The following is a 20,578-nucleotide window of genomic DNA, read 5'->3' on the forward strand; positions in this document are numbered from 1 at the left end:
ACTACACTCTATTTGTAAAAGCAGGTAAACATGCACAGTCCGGGATTGAAAGCACAAAGACAAAGCACAGAATGTCCTCAAGAAACTTCCAGTATTTAAACATATAAACAAATAAATATATGCTTGTAAATTGAGGCAGATTGGCAGAATACGTGTGTGTGTGTGTGTATGTGTGGTTGTGTGTGTGTAGGGGATCAAAAAAGTCCTAGTGAGGACTCCCAAGAAGACAGGGGACCGCATCAGGCCACTGGACATCTAGAGGGGGTTTGGACATATCAAAGACCTAAAGGACCCAAAAAAGATAGAAGACAGTACCAATGCCCAATTTTGCCAACCTCCCATCACCCTGCCCTTGCAGGTTTAGTCTCCTTCCTTAAGACTCCAAGGGGTATAATTTGCAAATAATCAATTCAACAAGTGATCCAATCCATTAGAACTTCTCTCTCCCCCCCAAATGGCTCTTTTATGGATCAAATCTCCAGTTATTCATTGCTCTACAGAGCATGAAATATTTTTAACAGCCAGAGATTTGTCCTGGAATGATGAATAATGCATGGCCAGGCAGGCACAAATAGAAACTGTTGAGATCCATGAAAACTCGTTCTCACAGCTCCATAACTTCCCACACATCCCAAAGTAAGAAGTACCCCAAGCAGGTCCTGAGCATCTTTGGAGGGATGCCAGCAACATTCAATCGAGGAAAAGAAGTGGTACAGCAATTGTTTTCTTTAGCACAGAAAGCAAAATTGCCTCCTTAAAAAAACAGCTGGATAAACAAAACTTAGCCTGTTGGGGTAAGTAAAAGCAGTTTTGTATTCTTGGGATTTAGGGGACTCATTCATTCAATCGTTGGTTTTGTCAATTCATTTGTTTATTTATTGCAAGTAATTTTTAAAACAGAGTAAAAAGGGGAAAAAAGAAATGAAGTCAAGCTGGAGAAGAGGGAATGTATGCAGCAGGGTTAGGGAGAGGTCAAAATCAAATTACTCTCTTGGAACTTGGAAGTCTCAGGCCAACTTGCCAAAGGCAGTCAGTTAGCAGATGCTGTCTCTCTTGCCAAACGCAAGAAGGGTCTGTCACAAGGTCTGGACCCTGAGTCTGTCCTAACAGGTGATGAGGACCCCCAGGGATTCTCCAGGAAACAATAGATAGAGCACTACCAGTCCATGACACATCGGTATTTCTTGGGTTGCCTCGGCAGCGAGGGAGCAGAGAGAAAGAGAGAATTGGATTTAAAGACCTGGAAGCACATCCTACTTTTGGCTTTTGGAAAGGTGGGTGGGAGGGAGCTGCATCACATTACTGAAGAATTTCACAGAAAAAGAGATGTAAAGGAAATCACTAGAGAAATGACTTTACTTACATCACAGTTTTGCCCAGGGCCAGCCTCAACTGTGGATACTTTATGGCAGGGTATGTGTGAGGGGGTGTGTGGGAATCTCATTAGCTTACCTTATTTATGATTAAATAGGGTTCCAGGGTATGGTGGTCCCCTGGGACAAAGTTGTGAATTGAGCTCCCTCCAACCAGGGGAGAGAAGGGTACTTGGGCATCAGGAGGGTCCCTTCCTCCACAGCCAGCAATATCATTTCATACTGTCTCAACTAGAACAGGAGGAGGTTGGTCTATTCCAAGTTTTCCTAAACTTTTTTGAGTTCTAATTCCTTTGGCAATCTGAGATCCCTTCTTAGAATAATGTTTCTAAATAAAATACAGAAGATTACAAAGACAATCAATAGCACTGAAATAATCATCTGAAATTATTTACCAAAATTTTCCCTTTTCAGCTGCTTTTTCTTGTACAACATGACAAAAATGGAAATATGTTTAAAAGAACTGCACATATTTAACTTATATCATATTGTTTGCTGTCTTAGAGAGAGGGCAGAGAGAAACAAAAATTTGGAACACAAATCTTACAAAAAGAATCTTGAAAAGTATCTTTACATATATTTGGAAAAAATAAAATACTATTGAGGATTTTTTTTATCAAACCTAGACCAAAAATCCCTGATCTAGATAATCTCTAAAATAACTTCCAACTCCAATATTTTATAATTCTCAGGATCTGTGATCTAATCAATGATCCACGAAACATTTATGATTTTTAACACTGCAGAGATGTTTTAGTATGGAGTTGCTTTTCATCAGAACAATCAAGATTTGTCTTTGAATAAAGACCCAGAAAAGTATTGTAATACAATGGTGTCACAAGTTCAAATCTCAGCTCTGACTTATTATCTAAGTCACTTCTCATTTTTGAGCCTCAGAACCTTCCTCTGCAAAATGAGGGGGTTAGGTTAGATCAGGAGGACTCACCCTTAGGTCTAGAAATCCTCAAAGACTCTGTAGATAGATTTCAAGGGGACGATGAATATGAGTGGGAAAAATACATCTTAATATGAATATAATTAATTTAATATAATTAATCTCTTGTATTTTGTTTTGCAAATCTTTTCAAATCATTATTCTGAGAAAGGGTCCATAGATTTCATCAACCTTAACAAAGAGTACACTGACATATACAAGGTTAATAATCCTATTCTAGATATCCCTAAGGTCTACTCTAGTTCTAGATTTATGATGCTATAGCTTAGTACACAGATCTTGGGGAGTCTCTGACTTAGTACATAAGTGTCTCATGTTATATAGCTAGGGACTTGAACTTGGGCCTTCCTTTATGACAAGCCATTTTTCTATATAATTAGATAATACATAAAATGTCACGGACAGAACTATGTGGGTCATCACTTACATATTCAATTATCCTTCAAATAAGAAAACATAGGGGATCTATAGTGCTATTCAGTCTAATTTAACGGGGAAATGTCCTAATCATAAATCGTGAGTTCTGAATTCTACAATCAGGGATGTAGAGCCATAAGCAGCCCCTACTCCTCTCATTTGACAGATGAAGAATTGAAACTGAGAGATAGTAAAGGTCACCTAAGGGTGCTTTGAACAGAACAGAGATCTGAACTCAGATCCTCTGAATCCCGCGGCCCTTACTGACAGCTCTCTCAGATCCAGCTTAGCCACTGCTACGCTCAGGCCAAATCATTTATTCCCCCTCGGCCCCATCCATCCATAAAACAACTACATTATGAAAACAGCGCAAAGATGAGTGAGAACGTTGGAAGTAAGAGCATTATATGAATGTCCCCATTTATCAGAGCAGTGACGGTACCAGAATTAAATTGGAAAAAAGGAAATTAAAGCTAAAATTAAGATACCAGGAAAGAAATCACTTCACAGACCTTGATTCCAAGCTCTATATTCTCTCCTCCGTACACATCCATCCCTGGGTCCAGGAGGCCTATTTCCCCGAAGAACTTGCGGTTGACCACGAATGAACACCCGATCATTGCTGGAGTCCTGTAGGAGAGCAAACAAGGGACGGTGAGCTTGTTTTCGGGAAAAGATGTATGTTCCCAAAGGGAAAGGTGGCCCATGTCATGGGTCATGAACTCAGAGGTCAATGGTTTTTTACTGTCCATCAGGTAGGACTGCTAAAGCCCAGAGAGTTTAAGTCACTTCCCCGTCATCACAGAGAACCCCATCCACCATATCTCTACCTCTCTGACCCTCAGTTTCTTCCTCTGTAAAATTAGAAGGTGAGATCAAATTATTTCTGCATCTTTTTCAGTTTTGATCAAGCCAAGTCTCCTTAAAACAACCCTGGCCTATAGGCCCGCCATTTTGCCCTGGGCTCTTTTTTATCCAAGCAATGTCCAATCACTGCCTCCGCAGCCAGGAGTGAGAGGTAGGAGATTCAGGAGAATTTGAATCCTAGTCTTGCTCTGCAAATTTAGACAAGATGTTCTCCCTCAGTCCCTTCTCATCTTCTGTACAATGAAGTAGTAAGAGCATCTTCAATGGAGTTTTATATCGCATGGAAGCTGGCTCCCCACTTATGGAACCCCTGAGGTTCCTTCTCTTATATTTTGGGATCCTCTCACTAGAAAATCTCTGCAGTCATTTCTAACTCTAAAATTCATTAGATATATAATAGAGCTCACATTCTATTAGAAATGTAATAAAAGCTGATTCTGGGGGAAGGAATAGCTCATTGATTCCTCAATCAAGGCAAAAGGAAAGTGGAGCATGATGAGAGCTCAAGGCAGAAAAGGGAAGGCTACATTCACTGTGAATGGAACAAATAGAGCCACAGACAAGGGATGTTTAAAAACCCCTTAAGGGAAAGGGGCAACTCAGTGAAAACAATGTGCTGACTTTGAAAGGGTAAAAGTCTGGTAAACCCAGGAGAAATGCTTCTAACTCCTGTGACTATAAAGTTACCCAGATCTCTCAGAATAAGACAATTCTATTGCTGAATCACAGATTCCAGAGCTTATAGGGGCATTTAGAATTCAATTGGTCCAGGAGGTAAGTTATTTTCCTCTTTTTTATTGTTGAGTCAAATATTGTCACTGCAGCCCTAATATATACTCTAAAAATTTTGATTTGGAGTGGATGGTAGGCAGTCATGGAATAGCAAATTATTTTTCATATGGGATGGAGTAGAGAGTTATCAGTCTTAAAAATTTATGAAGCACCTACTATGTGCCAGCTTTGGTCTTGAGTAGGGACCCAGGAGAGATAGAACTGACATTAATCAATTAATCAGCCTTTAGTTGCATCTGATTCTTGGTTACCTCATTTCTTGGCAAAGATACTGGCGTAATTTGCTATTTCCTTTGCCAGCTCGTTTTATAGCTCAGGAAACTGGGGGTTTAAGTGCCATGTCCAGGGTCACACAGCTAGTAAGTGTCTGAGGCTAGACTGGAATTCAGGTTCTCCTGACTGCAAAGCTCGAGCCCTAACCACTGTTCTACACCAGGCACCATACCACTTACTGCACATACAAAGACAAAAAAAGAAACACATTTCAAGGAGCTTACATTCTAATGGTGCTGGTCCACCCCACTGGTGGCAACCTCTTTCTGATTTTCCTTTCTTTTACTTGGATAGAGCTTGTGTGAACAGCATGGTTTGAATGGTGACCCCTTAGAGCATCAGCTCTCTGGAGCAGGGACCACATTTTTCTCTAGTTTATATTTCTAGCTCTTCACAAGGTGTCTGGCTCAGAGTGGATGCTTAATAAACCTGCATTGATTGATTCATATGGACAGGTATGAGCCATCAGAGAGAGTGAAGATCAGGAGTTGCTGTCTAATCCTATGAGTTAATCAAGAAACTAGGGAGGAGGGGTCTTCCCCCAATCCCAGAGTCAGAGCCTTGGGCCATGGGAGGCAAGCCCGTAATAACTGGGAGAGTCAAGGCCGTTTTCTGAGCTCCAGAGGTAGGCAGAGAAAGCCTCCACTCCCAGCCTGCCTCCCCAGAGCACCCATTTCTCATTTGGTTTGAGATTTGAACAATAACAATGAAAAAACTCAAGGGTGGCCAAGTTCCACCATCTGGGTACAGGGAACCTGAACTTTCTCCATGTTCCCGTGGGTTCCCATGGTTCCGCACTGTGGGAGGAGATGCTGCTGCAGTGCCTCCATCCCAGCATCCAAACCTGACCTCCTCTGAAGCCTTTGCACCTGGTGGGTACTAAGGACAGAGGTGGTGAGATGCTGAAAAGAGAAGCCTTTATTCTGGACCGGTAAAAGGTCAGCCCGGCACAGAGGGGCTGGCCCACATGCACATATGAGGGGATCTGAGAGAGAGCGGGGAGGAGTCCTTGGCTCGGGAAGGGGTTGGGGGCAGACTGCCTCATCAGCGGGGGATGCTGGAGACAGCTGCACTTGCATCCGCCGGGCTGGCTCAGTCTTCCAGACAATGAGCATCACCCGCATTTGGCCATCGGAAATTGTGCTGCCTTTGGATCGTGGCCCAGGAAGTCTACTTTGTAGTTCAGAGCAATTTGGGAGTTGCACTGATCTTGTATCACACAGTCCTCCGTGACTCTCTTTGCCAAAGGGAGTCAGGAAAACCCAGAGGAACACAGGTCTTCTAACCATCACTCAGCTAGCAACATTTTGAGGCGAGACCCTAACCCTATCCCCACTTTAAATCTTCTGTGCTATAGAAATCTATCATTTTATATCCAATCCTTTGGCTCAAACTACAAGCAGAAAGGAAAAGGAAAATTGGACACTGTGGGGTCTAAGAATAGTTCAAAAGATTTGTGCAATGGACACCATATTTTTGCCTCAAGTGGCCCATGGTCCAAGATGTCTTGGGCTGAGGTTTTATTTTTTTAATTATTAAATTTGCCATTTTAATGGTGAGTTTAATAATCACCAACAAATATAAGTATTCCAAAATACAAAAAAAAAAAAAAAAAAAAAACCATACAATACTGAATTGCGATTGTGTATATTTTAAGGGAATGTTAAATTTAACAAGATGGTAACAAAATCGTGTCTCCTTTTGGTTCCTTTCTGTATATTTTATTTTTTAATGGATGCCCTGGCTTTTCTGCATCTGTTGCTCCCTGCCCTGAAGAAGTCTTCCTTTGTAACAAATGAGCAGTCAGGCAAAGTCAAGCAGCTACTGGCCATACACGAGCACATACACATTATCTGCAGCTCAAGCTCATGACCTCCCTGTCGAGATGTGAGCAGACTCCACAGAGTCTGAAGCCATATGGGTCACAGTGTTGACTATAGAGTGTCCCCAACTAAGTTTCCAGGAAGCCTAAAATTATAATGCAATTTCCCCATATTTGGATAAAGCAAACTGGCTTAGACAAGCAACCCTGGGTTCATCTTTCATCACCAAGGCAACATCCTTCTGTACTCTTTCACCAACTCCCATCTCTCCATTCCACTCATAAGTACAAACACTTTGGGCAAGATGGCACCGTCTGGCCCCAAGGACTAACCTGTTCCTCTGCCAGCCTCCAGATTCTCTCATAGGAAAGCCAAAATGCAAAGTGGGAGCAGCCTCCCCCACATCCAGAGGTCCCTACGGATAGGACCGCCTAGCTGTTTACCTCAGGCTATCCCAGCAGGGATCAAGTACCTATTACGTACCAGGTGTAGGGGCTCCCAGAGCCAAAAATGAAATCTCCTTGCCCTCAAGTAGCTAACATTCTATCATGGGAGACAACAATACACACAAACCGATTAAATACATAACAAATAAATCCAAAATAAGGCACTGGTCACAAGGGAGAAAGGGCACTAGCAGCTCAGTGGTCAAGGGAAATGGATGACAAGATGCAGGGTGGGCAAGTGGTGGTTGTTATTGAGTAGTGTCTGACTCTTGGTGATGCCACGTGGGCTTTTCTTGGCAGACACTGGAATGATTTATTATTTCCTTCTCTAGATTATTTGACAGGGTGAAGTGATTTGTCCAGGGTCACACACCTAGTGAGTGCCTGAGGCTGGATTTGAATTCAGATCTTCCCAACTTTAGTCCCAGTGCTCTATTTACATAAACCGCCCAGATTAATAACATGCAACTCAAACAAGAAAGGGATTCACCTGCATATAGGGGAAGCAGATTGACTTGGAATACCACAAATTAACTTTACTATTTGTTGTATTTATACGTGTGTGTGTGTGTGTGTTTGCTAAATATTTCCCAATTACATCATAATCTGGTTGGCAACACTCATTGCCGGCTATGAGTTTGACACATCTAGTGTAGAAAGAACAGGCATCTTGAAGAAAGTAAGAAATTTTATAAGGCAGAAGCGAGAAGTAGATTCTAGGTTGGCTGGTCCAACATGGAGAGAATATGGTGGGATGTGAATAGAGAAAAATCCAGTTTTGATGATGTGCCAAGTGTGAGGAGAGAAGTAATTTAATGTATAAGAAAGCTGTAGAGGTAAGTTGGGGTGCCGAAGGGTGATCACCTCATGTTTCCTCCTAGTCTTAAATAAGGCTTCATTTTCTGCTGATGTCTCCTTTTGCATCACTAATACTTAATTAAATCTGCAATTCCATCCCTGGTGGAAGAACAAGTATTAATGGAAACAATTCATTTCCAAATCAGCTGAATATGATAACTGGGCTAAAGGGCACATCCCATTCTGAGAGCTCCCATTTACAAAAAAGAACAACATGAATTAAAAATAATTACTTTTATTATTGTTGTTGTTTACACAGAATTTATGGGACATGGTAGAAATGTTCTGATGCAGAATAAGCAGAGGAAGAAATAAAAACAAGCAAAGTTGGGCAGCTACTGGAAGTGTCATTATGAATCACTCATATTTATTCATTTCTTGCTTGATTCAGCAACAACAAAATTTCATTTACTCTTTCAATATCTGCTTTCTGAAAAAAACTCATTCATTCATTCATTCATTCAATAACCATTTTATTTACTCATTTATTCAATAACCACTTTCTTCTATGACTATTTCATTCACTCAATAACCACTTCATTCATTAATTCAATATCCACTTTCTTTATTAATTAATTATAAATTAATTATATCAATTATTTGTCCAGACAGCTAACAATTCACTCATTTAACAACCATTTTGTTCATTTATTCATTAACTACTTTCTTCCAAACTATTTCATTCATTCAACAACTACTTCATCCATTCTATAACTATTTCATTCATTTATTCAATAACCACTTCATGCAATAACTTTCATTTATATAGTCATTTAACAATCACTTCATTCATTCACTCAACAACTATATCATTCATTCATTCAATACCCACTTTCTTCAATAATTTTTCATCCAATCACCCAATTCATCCATTCAACCATTTTATTCATTCAATAACTTCCTTCCACAACTATTTCAATCATTCACCACTTTATTCATTAATTCAACTACTCTTTCAATTCTTTCATTAATATCCACAACTATTTCATTTATTCAACAATTCCTTCCTTCCTTCCTTCCTTCCTTCCTTTCTTCAACACCCACCTCTTTCAATAATTTTTATTCATTCAATCATTCAACAGAAATTTCATTCATGCATCAACACATATTGATTATTAACCTATATGCAAAGCACTGTATCTTGGTGCTGGGGAGCCAAAGATAAGAGGCACAAATTATAATAAGATAGGTAAAACTTGTCTAGTCTGTTCTCCCATATTATTCCCATTTAGTAAATGAGGAAAGTGACCAAACACTTGAGTAAATGGGGGAGCCAGGCTGGAGCCCAGCCATCTTTGCCCTCCATCTGGCTCAGAGTCCCTGACTGTGCGCTTCAAGAGGCTTCAGTCCATTATCAAGATCTGTCTGTTTGAACACCACTCCATTTCTTACTTCCATTTCCTTTTCTCCATTCAGAGAACCTTTATTTTCACTCATTTTAAAAATTGTAATAGCCTTGTAATGCCTCTCTCCCTTCCATTCAGTTTTTCAGGCCACCATCTACATCAATGGGCTAAACAAATCCTTCCTTCACTCAAGAAGCTTCAGTAGCTCACAATTAAATAGAAGATAAATGCAAACTTCTTAGTCTGGCATTCCATAATACATCTCCAATTCACCTTCTCATCCTTATTCCACAACTTTCCTTTCATACATTTTGTGGCTCAATTCAACAACTAGATATTCCTTGACCTTAATTTGTTATTTCCCACCTCCCTGCATTTGTAGAAGTTGTGTCTGAGATATTCTCTCTCCTTAACTTTCTTTCAGAATCCTTGCTCTTTCTTCAACATGAAGCTAAGATGCCACTTCCTTGATCGCTTCAGCCAAAAACTAATTTTACTGGAGCATTCTTTCTAGTTTCTTCTTTATGCTTCCCTCCCCAGTTTCCACTTCATGTTATACTTATCATTTCTTATCTTGTAATTTCCCTACTAGAATATAAGCATTTTGAGGGTAAGCCCTAATGATATAACAGCTGTCACTTTTCTATAGTATTTTATTAAGTTTTGTAAAGTGCTTTTAATCCATATTCATCATCTCATTTGACATACAAACTTTGTGAGACAATCATTGCAATTATTATTATTATTATTATCCCCATGAGAAAACCGAACTCCCAAAAGGCTAATCAACTGCACACAGCTAGTAAGTGTCCAGGGAAGGATTTGGAAGCAGGTTTATTTTCTGATTCCAAGCCCAGTGTTGTACCTATTATATCCTATCAGCTCCGCTTTGTATCCTCATTAACTTATCACAGAATCTAATACATAGTAGATGCTAAACAAATATCTGTTGACTATAAGAATAAAATAATTGGTTTGTATCATGGAGGATGAACAACATAAAACCTGAGGCAATATACAAATTGAACAGCTAGGATTCAGAGTGGATGGCATATAAAAAGATCTAAGTGGGAATCCTGACTTAGACATTTGCTAATTTGTGATCCTGAGCAAGTCAGCTGACCACTGAGTTTCTCATCCGTAAAATGGAGATAATAATGGCACTTCTATTGTAGGATTGTTAGGAGGATTAAATGAGATAATATTTAGAAAAGTGCTTTAAAAATATTTGTATTATAATAATGCATGATAATTATATACAAATATATGCTATATATTATTGTTATTATTATTATCATTACAATTAATTAACAATTGGGCATTTTCACAATCCACTGAAGATAAATGCATTTTAAGGATTGTGAAAAGCTACATATATAAATCCACAACTGATGTGAAGACTAGTGAGAGTATGTATGTTGGGGTGTCTACTTTTATTTTTAACATAACTACTTCTAAAAATGAATATCTTTAGCTCATAAATATCAGCCACATTTCAAAATATATCCATCAGGGTGGGTTAGCGGGGAAAATGACTTATAATAAGTAATAAAAAAGGAAAATAAGGAATTCAGCAAAATGAACCAATATGCTGAGTAAAACAGATATCTACAATGTTCTATACCCATAGTTTCCTACCTCTGCGAAGAAATAAGGGGAGGAGCATCCTCATATCTCTTTTTTAGAATTAAGATTTATTATTATAATTTTACAGGAATCATTATCAATTGTTACTATTATTGCTTTTAGTGGTGGTTGTTTCTATTTACGCTGTCATTTCTGTAATGACTGTATATTGCTGTGTTTTAAAAGGAATATAGTGAATACAGAGAAGTATGGGAAGAGTTATATAAACTGATTCAAAGTGAAGAAAGTAGAACCAGTAAAAAAAAAGTGTACATAGAAATGTGTGTTATATATATATACGTATATGCACATATATAAATGTGTAAGTGTAGATGTATGTGTACATATGTAAGTAGAACAAATAAAACTACATATATGTAAATATAAGTATATATGCATATGTTTTTACTGGTTTTACCAGTTTATATAAGTCTTCCCATACTTTTCTGTATTCACCACATTACTATTAGAACAAAATAACGCATCATCACTTTCAGGGACTACAACTTTTTAGTCATTCAAAGAGGCCCTCTCTCTAAACCAAGCAGGAGGGAGGGAAGAGATTTCATCCCAGTTGCTGTGCTAAGCATTTCACAAATATCTCCTGTGGTTCTCTCAAGGACTCTGGAAGGCAGGTGCTATTATTAACCTTATTTTATGCTTGAAGAGATGGAGGCAGACAAAGTGAAGTAGCTCACTGAAGGTCACCAGGTGGTGTCAGAATTGGGATTCAAAGTCGGGTTTCTCGAAAGATGCTCAGAGTAATCACTCTCTCTCCAAAAGGCAAGGTTAAGTTATAAACTGTATGTTGGGAAAAAATCAGGAATTGTGAAATTCTAGAGCCTGTTTTGATTTCTTCCTCATTTAAGAGCCCACAGGCCTTGGGCCTGAATTTGGATAGATAATGGAGACATATGAGTTGGCAGGCACTGAGTTGGAAACCTGATTTAGACATTGAGTAACTCTGGGAAAGTTATGCAAAGCCCTGGGATTTTTTCCTCATCCATAAAATAAAGGAGTTGAATTCATTGACTTCAGAAAGGAGGAAGGAGGGAGGGAGGGAGGGAGGAGGGAGAAAGGAAAGGAGGGAGGGAAAGAAGGAAGGAAGGAGAGAGAGAGGGAGAGAAGAAGAAAAAAGGAGGAAGGGAAGGAGAGATGGAGAAAGGAAAGGATGGAGGTGGAGGGAAGAAGGAAGGAAGAAAGGAAGGAAGGGAGGGAAGGAGAGAGGAAGGAAAACAGAAGGGAGAGAAGAAAGATGGGAGAAAGAAGAAAAGGGAAGAAGAAGAAGGAAAAGGTAGGAAAGAAAAGAGGGAAGGGAGGAAAGGGAGACTGAGGCATCCAAAATTGATTGCAGCTGAGATTCATTTTCTATTGAGTCAAGCGGGCTTGATTTCAAGATTTTCGGTTGTTGCCAGAGAACATGGGTGGGTTTTTAGGGGAGATGTTGGCCAGCTTGTCTGGAATTCTCCACTGGCACAGAACAGCTATTTAATAGCTGAGCCTTGCTTACCTCTGCTATATATCAAAATGTCCAAAAAGCAAGAAGTGATGTTTTCTGTCAAATTCAGAATCTGGGGCTCAAATCTCTTGCAAATACATTCCAGCCACAGGCCAATAGTTCTCCTGCTTAATGGAGGTCACACTTTGGCTTTTACTGCCCAGAAGAGGAAGGAGTTATTCAGACTAAAAAAATAAGGAAAGGCTTCCTTCATTGGAACGGAGATGCTTTATACAAAGGGTGTCCCAGCTCACTGTAAAGCCCAAGCAAATATAAAAGAGATTCAATTATATTTGATTCCATAAAATTCAATTTAAGTATACAAAGTGTGGACACAAGACACTTTCTTAAGAACTGAGGACATAAATATATAAAGTCAAAGGGTGTCTGTACTTGAAGAGCTTCACTGGAGATAGGAATAGGGCATAGGGCCCCCTGCCCTTGGATACAGGCTTATCCTTTGAGATGCTCTCTTTTTCATACCTGTCTTTTAAAATTCAGCTTAAGGAATTTTTCCTACATTTAGCCCTTCCTGAATCCACTCAGTTATCAGGAATATCTTCCTCCTCTATTTTGATGTGTGTGTATATATATATATATATATATATATATATATATATACACACACACACACATATATGTATTACATATATGTATAAACATATATACATCACATACATGCACATATATTTATTACATATACACATATATGTATTATATATACATATATGTATTACACATATATACACATATATGTATTGCATATATATACATATATGTATGTATTACATATATATATATATATATATACACAGATAGATAGTATTTTCTTACGTGTATATTCATTGTTTCTGCCCTTTATGTACTCCCACTTCCAGAATGTAAGCCTTCTGCTTCTCTTTTTGTATCCCTAGAACTTAGTAATATGGTACAGTGGATTAAATTGAATTTTAGGATCAAAGGACCCAAGAAAAAGTGACAAATCTGGGGCTCTTAACCTGGGGTCAATGGATCCTCAAGTGGTTCTTGAAAAGATTTCAAGACATTTGTGAACTTGAATGGGAAAAAAAAATCCATCTTTATTTTCACTAATCTCTAATTGAAATTTAGCATTTCCTTCAATTACTTAAAAGTATTATTCTAAGAAGGAGTCCATAGACCTCACCAGATTGCTCAAGGATGTCTGTGACAAGTTAAGAATTTGTGTTTTAGATGGTCTCTGAAGTCCTGCCGGCCATGGAAGTATGATCTTCTTCGCCTAACTGTAATTTCCAGCTTTGCCATTACTACCCATGTAACTGCTTTTTTGTCTCGGTCTCCTCCTCTATAAAATGAACTGGAGAAGGAAATGAGAAACCATTGCAGTATCTTTGCCAAGATAACCCCAAATGGGGTCATGAATCGACCGCGACTGAACAGCATTATTATTGTGATTGTCGTTATTATTGTTGTTGTTAGCTTGCTAGCTAGAAGGCCTGGCACATAGTAAGCACTTAACAAATGCTTGTTGAATGAACGGATTTTACGGGGGGCACGCAACATATAAATACGGGCAAAGTACAGTGTGTTGTTATACACATTTCATTAGCACAAAACTGTAACATCTTTTCTTTTTCAGAAAATAAACATTGCCTTTATTAACAACCTCTGTGTGCCCATTTTGGGGAGAGAGACATTTGGGGGGCAGCCAACATATATAAAATAATACAGCTAAGTTAGTGTGGATAATGCATCTTGTCAAGTGGTCACGTATCTTTGAATTCATGCTTTTCAAAAATTATAATAATATAAAATATGGTCATTAGTTCCATCCCAATGGAAACATGCATTGCTAATTCAAATAATGGGATTGCTGCCTGAATTTCATTCTTCGCATTAATAGGGGCCTGGCTGTAGAAAGTTGTTTCAAGAGATAGTGAGTACCTCGGAAAATGAGGAAGGGTTTCTAGAAGCGGGCATTGGTCTGATGCTCCAGGGATGCTTTCAGAAGGACAGAAAAAGCAGGGAACAAAGAGAGGTGGGAATTTGGGGGGAAGGCCCTGGGCTCTTCTTTCGTCATCTAAGATCAGTCAAGGCCCGTTGGGTTTTGCAGAGTATGTCAGTAACCCCACCCACTGCATCTCTCTATGAAGTTCTCCCCCATAAGTCATTTTTCAGGCATAATATTATTTGTTCTTTTCATAATCACACTTTCTTTAGAACTTTAAAACTTCTATCCACCAATTTCATTATGTTTGACATTTTATTTCCCCTAACCAGAATTACCATGAATAATTCACCAGCACATCCTGGGGAATTCTAGTGTTCCTCCAGTTAAAATGTTGTCGCTTTTATGAAATGACTTTAAAAACTTTAAAAAAAAAACCCACCCCTAAATAAGGGCTTAGAAATAAGTTATAAAAATAGCTTTAAAGAAAGAGCTGACTTCTGAGCCAGGAAAGTCTGGGTTCAAATTCTTCTCTCTGACACATAATGATTAGGTAAATCATTTGACCTCACATTGACTTGGGAAATCTCTAAGGTTAAGATGGAGAGAAGGTACCAACCTGCATCAATAGACAGATTTTCCTCATTTGAAATTCCCACTTCCAGTGAAAATATAGGTTTAGAATAAAGTAAGACTACTTGGTACTGCATGACCTAAAGTTTCAATGGGGGAAAAGTTAAAAAAAAAAAAAAAAAAAAGATCTGGGCTGGGGGAGCAAAAACATCAATTAAGAGTAGGGATGGAGCCAGTTAAAACATGGGGGTTTTGATACAGAGCACTGACGGCAAGCTTGGTCTACTTTGTACTTGTACTTAGGGTCATTCCTGATCATGGAATCCAAGAATTCCATCCCATAAAAGTCATGAGGTGCTTAATCATATTGCCTCCCTCAGACTCATTTTCCTCCTCTGAACAATAAGAGATGAATCTGCATCCCTTCCAGATCTGTACCTAAGATCTTAGGGTCCTAAATCACTAAACCATCATGTGTCTCAGTTTCCTTATCTGTCAAATTGGACTAAATGTTACTGAAGTTCCTCCCAGCTCCAATCCTATGATGTCTCACCAATGATCTCTCACCATTATCCTGTCTGCTGCTAGAATTGTCTCAAGAAAGTTTTCTTAGTCTAAGGAAGATGAGCTTACACCCTACCATCTCCATTCAATTATAAAAATCATTATTTTATCTACTTTATAAGAGTTTGCTAAACATTCAACTTAAATCTTTTTGTGTGGGTCATGGGCCCCTTCTTGGAAGGCTGGTGAAGTTTATGGACCCCTTGTCAGAACCATGTTTTTGAGTAAGTGAAGGAAATGAAATGCTTAATTTGACTTAGAGATTATATATTATATATTATTACATATAATTATTATATCATGTTGTATTATATAATGTAATATATATAGAATGATATTTTATTATATATTATGTATGTAAATATATTATATATAATAAAGATGAAAAATTTCCCTCATCTAGGACTCCCTGAAATCTATCCACACAGGACCTTGGATCTCAGGTTAAAAACTTCTGACTTCAACGAACAAGAACAGAAGAGAGACTTGACTTGGGACCATTTAATTCTAAATACAAGAAGGGGGGAGCAAATTTAAAAGTTTGCAAAGTGACTCCCAAATATTAACTCATTTGGGACTCAACAACATATAAACTTGAATGCTACAGATATTTGTTATTTATTGCTATTGTTCAGTCATTTCAGTTGTGTCTGAAAACTCCCATCTGTGGTTTTCTTGGGTTGGCCATTTCCTTCTCCAGCTCATTTTTACAGATGAGGAAACTGAGGCAAACAAAATAAAGTTACTTATCCAGGTTCACCCAGCTAGTATCTGAAGCCAGATTTGAACTCAGGAGGTGAGATTTCCTGACTTCAGGAAGTACATCTAGCCGCCTTTCATTTGTTATTAGCTCTAGTTTTACAAATGAGGAAACCGTGGCACAGGAATATGAAGTAAGTCCCCCATGGTGACATAGCTTATGTTAAGAAAGTCAGCTCCTTCTGACCCCAAATCTGGGACTCTTTCTACTGCGCCAACACCCTTGTAGGGAGGGATCCTTCCTAACCTGATTTTGTTAACACTGAGCAAAAGAGACTGGCTCTTAGTAGATAAATTTATTTGTTCCAAGTTTCCAGTTGTTCCCCTTCACAACTCCCATGGCTGAAGGGGAAAAAAAAACCCAAATGCCAGCATCTATTTCCTGGCTTAGGTTGGAGAAAGTCAAATAATTTGGAATGAAATCATGGGTCAGTTGCCTTAAAAAATGTTTATAAGCTTTTAAGCTTTCAAATGGAAATGGAAAAAAGCTGGAAAGCTTCTGAAAGCACACAGCCCTTTGAGTCTCCATGTGAAAGCCAAAAAATAAAAGTTGAATCAGTAGCTAGCAGGCAATCCTTCTTTGAAAGTGTCCCTGGACTGCTTTTCTTAACTGGGAGGAGACTGTTCCAGTTACTGTGTTGATGTATGATGACTGTCCTATAGTCCCTGGATGTTTTTTGCAGAGCCAGAGAAAGGTTGGTCTTGGGGATGATATTTCCTCCATTTTGTGCAAGGCAGCATGGGAGCTTCCATGATGGGGTTAGGGTGAGGAGAGTGAGGAACAGTATTTATATCTCCTAATTTCTGTGACTTCAGAAACTGTGGGAGGTAGGGAGGGGGCACATGTTTTAATGCTGGGGAGATCTTACAGAACTAGATTTCTAGCACACTTGGAATCCTCCCAGCATCCAAAAAAAAAAAAGCTTCCTTCTTCATCTTTAAAAATCAAAGAATAATAAGAGACCTTTAAGGTCATGATGCCCTATACCGGATCCAGATCCCCTCTTCAGTAATCCCATGAGTAAGTCATTCAGCAGTGCTGGAAGCTCCCCCGTAAGGGAGCCCCATAAACTCCCGAAGCAGCTCCTTCTCCCTTCCCAAAGCTAGATAATTATTGTGAAGTTTTTTTTTCACTCTTCCTAATTCTATTGCCCAGGGCCACACAGTCAGTCAGTTAACATATGTTTATTAAGCATTTGCTCTGTGCCAGACACCATGCTAACCTCCGTAGACACAGAGAAAGACAAAAACCGCCTCTGATCTCAAGAAGCTCATAACTGAAATAAGGGAGACAGTATGCAAGCAGTCAAAGGAGATACAGGAGTAAATTGCAGGTAATGCCGGGAGAATGGGGCCCTTCTAACCCTTTCTTGAGAAATCCCGGGATTAGCGATGATGGGGATACAGTACTAGATATGGGATATGGGTACAGAATCAGGAATGGACCAGGAATGGAGAACAGCTGAGTTCAAATCTAACCTTAGATCCTTAATGGACTGTGAACAAGATACTCAATCTTTGCCTCAGTTTTAATCTGTAGAATGGGGATAATACTAGAATTGTTGGAAAGATAAAATGAGATATTGGCAAAGGAATTTGTAATTTTTAAAGCAATATGTAAATGCTGTTATTATTATTATCATTAATTGTCATTTGTAAGGTTTACAGCATCACTTTTCCAGGAGTTCTCTTATAAAATTCAATACCTCTAGGACAAGGAATATATTTCACTGTTATTACCTACAAGTATTTTAGTGTCAATTTCTTTACCCATCCATGGATCCCCTTTGCCAGCAGCTTCAGATTGTACAATTCCCTTAAGTAACCTCCCCCAGCCACCCCAAAAATAAGCTGTCACACCGCGTATTCCATACATCTCTAGGACATCAACTTCACCAAATGCTGGCCCATCCTCTGGTCCATTCTTCCTCCTGGCAGTTCCTGTTATCCTAAAGACATGAATCTCCTAACTCCATGTTCAGGGCTTTCTCCCTTTTTGGGAGAGTGTGGTACAGTGGGCAGAGAGCTAGATTGGAATAAGAGAATCTGAGATTAAACCTTGGTCTACTTATTCTCCACATGACTTTAGGCAAATCCCTTTGATTTTTTACCCAAAAAATTAGGGCACCTCTTTAGCCTCTAAATCCTATGATCTTATGGCCTACCTTGGATTGATGCTTATCCTTGTATAGGGTCCTATCCTGTCTCCTTAGCTGGATTATAAACTGCTTGAGGGTAGGAACCATATCCCAAATTCTATGACAGATATAATAGTAAACCTGGATTCAGGAGGATTGTATTCCCTTCTTGTTTCAGAGATTAGCTATGTAGGCCTGGATAAATCATCTAACTCTAAGGAAGCCTCAGTTTATTCATTTGTAAAACAGAGATACTAAATAATAAGCCTCTACCTCAGAGAGTTCTTGAGAGAATAAGAGGTGGTAATCTATGCCAAAGGTTTTGCAAACCCTAAAGTCTGTATCAACAGATTCTATCCCCAGTACTCAGCAGAATGCCTTGAATTCAGTTCAATCAATTTGTCATATTGATTAAGCATATTAAGTATTTGTTAAGTTGATATAATCAATCGACAGGATTTTATTAAACATCTGCTATGGCCCTGACCTGCTGAGTATGGGGATGTTAGTCTGAAAAATGAGGCAATACCTGCCCTCAAGGAGCTTATGTTCTAACATTTCACTCACCAGATGTTCACAGGTAAATATGTACTGGGAAGAGAAACAGAGAAACAGATGGAGAGCGAGACTGAGACAGAAATAGAGAGAGACAGAGATAGACACACACAGAGAAACAGAGAGATACAGAGAGAAAAAGACAGAGAGCCTTCCTTCCTTCTTTTTTTCCTTCCTCCCTCCTTCCCTCCCTCCCTCCTTCCCTCCTTCCTTCCTTCCTTTCTTCTTTCTTTCTTCCCTTCCTTCCTTCCTTCTTTCTTTCTTCCCTTCCTTCCTTCCTTTCTTCTTTCTTTCTTCCCTTCCTTCCTTCCTTTCTTCTTTCTTTCTTCTCTTCCTCCCTCTCTCTTTCCCTCCCTCCCTCCCTTCCTTCCTTCTTTCCTTCTTTCCTTCCTTCCTTCCTTCCTTCCTTCCTTCTTTCCTTCCTTCCTTCCTTCCTTCCTTCCTTCCTTCCTTCCTTCCTTCTCCTCTCTCTTTTTTTTTTTTCTTACAAAGATCAGTATTTCTGGCATCAGGAATCAACCATTCCTGACCTTTGCTGCACTTGAGAGGACAGCCCCAGAGCCCCCAGAGCATTTTCCCATCCCTTCTACTGACTTCCTCAGTTAAGGAGACTCAGCACCTCCATCTTGGGGGGGAAGGACAAGCACTGAAGAGAGAAACATCTCATATTGGACTCTCTGAGTAAAATGCCTGCGCTGTGACGTCTCCCCTCCGGCATCATGTGCTGTGGATATTTCTGGCTCTCCATCCCAGCTGCTCTGCCCTTCATAACCTTGCTTAATCATCCATTTCTATTTTCTCGCCCACATGTAAGTGCTACAGTAGCAGAAGAGCATTTTTTTTTTTTTACAAAAAAAGGATACCATATAAAAGATCTGTTAAATTTAGTGTCTTTTTTGAATTCTCTCTGAGCTTAACAAGTCTTAGAAAACTTTTAATGAATCAGAAACTGGGAACCAAGACACATTCTTCCTCCCTCCTAAAGCTAATGAAATCTCCTAGCTCATCGTTAATCCTGGCAGCAGGCTGTCTCTAAGCAGACACAGAGAAGCGAGCAGCGACAAAATTCTGACTCGCAGACAAGCTCGTGTGTAATACTTGAGGCTGTAGCCTCACGACATCCATTAGCCAGCTTAGTATTCCCTTGCCAGGATCATCCCATAATCTGATGGTTGCCATCTCCTGGTTCTGCTCACCTCGCTCAACATCAGTTCATACAAGTCTCTCCAGGTCTTTCTGAAATCATCCTGCTGGTCATTTCTTACAGAACAATAATGTTCCATAACAGTCATATACCAGAACTTATTCAGCCATTCTCCGATTGATGGGCATCCACTCAGCTTCCCGTTCCTCCCTTGCCAGGATGACCCATTTTCTAGGACATCCTTGGAAGTTGTCCCTCTCCCCTTGATCAGTCACCTAATTATTGACACTCCCTTTGGCCTGAGGGATTCCCTCCACAGCTAGGATTCAGAGTCATGCATTTCCCTCCAGAGCTCACCCCTGTATCCTAGCCATAGATTTAACCCTGTGGTCCCTCACTGTATCTGCAGGTCCAAGGCTCAGTATCTGCTTTCACAAATATCATGGTTTCTTTTTGATCCAGATGAGATTAGGGTTCATGAGACTTGGGGGATTTCAAATCATAGATCATAGATATAAAAATAAAAGGGGGTAGCTAGGTGATGCATAAATACATCTCTGAGCAGCTAGGTATCACAGGGAATAGAACTCTGGGCCTGGAGTCAAAAAACCTGAATTCAAATCCAGCCAAAGACACTGGCTGTA

The 20,578-nt window shown here is 39.4% G+C and overlaps 1 protein-coding gene across 2 annotated transcripts in view; it reads right to left on the reverse strand.

Moving 5' to 3' along the window:
- The window catches only part of GALNT17 (polypeptide N-acetylgalactosaminyltransferase 17), a 419,991-nt gene that overhangs the window by 100,862 nt on the left and 298,551 nt on the right, over positions 1-20,578 (reverse strand). For both annotated transcript variants that reach the window (XM_031967901.1, XM_031967902.1), the window contains exon 6: positions 3,258-3,375. In XM_031967901.1, coding sequence (XP_031823761.1) covers positions 3,258-3,375 — 118 coding nt within the window. The remainder of the gene's footprint in view (positions 1-3,257; positions 3,376-20,578) is intronic.

This window comes from Sarcophilus harrisii, chromosome 4 (genome assembly GCF_902635505.1).
Source record: "Sarcophilus harrisii chromosome 4, mSarHar1.11, whole genome shotgun sequence".
Lineage (NCBI taxonomy): Eukaryota > Metazoa > Chordata > Mammalia > Dasyuromorphia > Dasyuridae > Sarcophilus > Sarcophilus harrisii.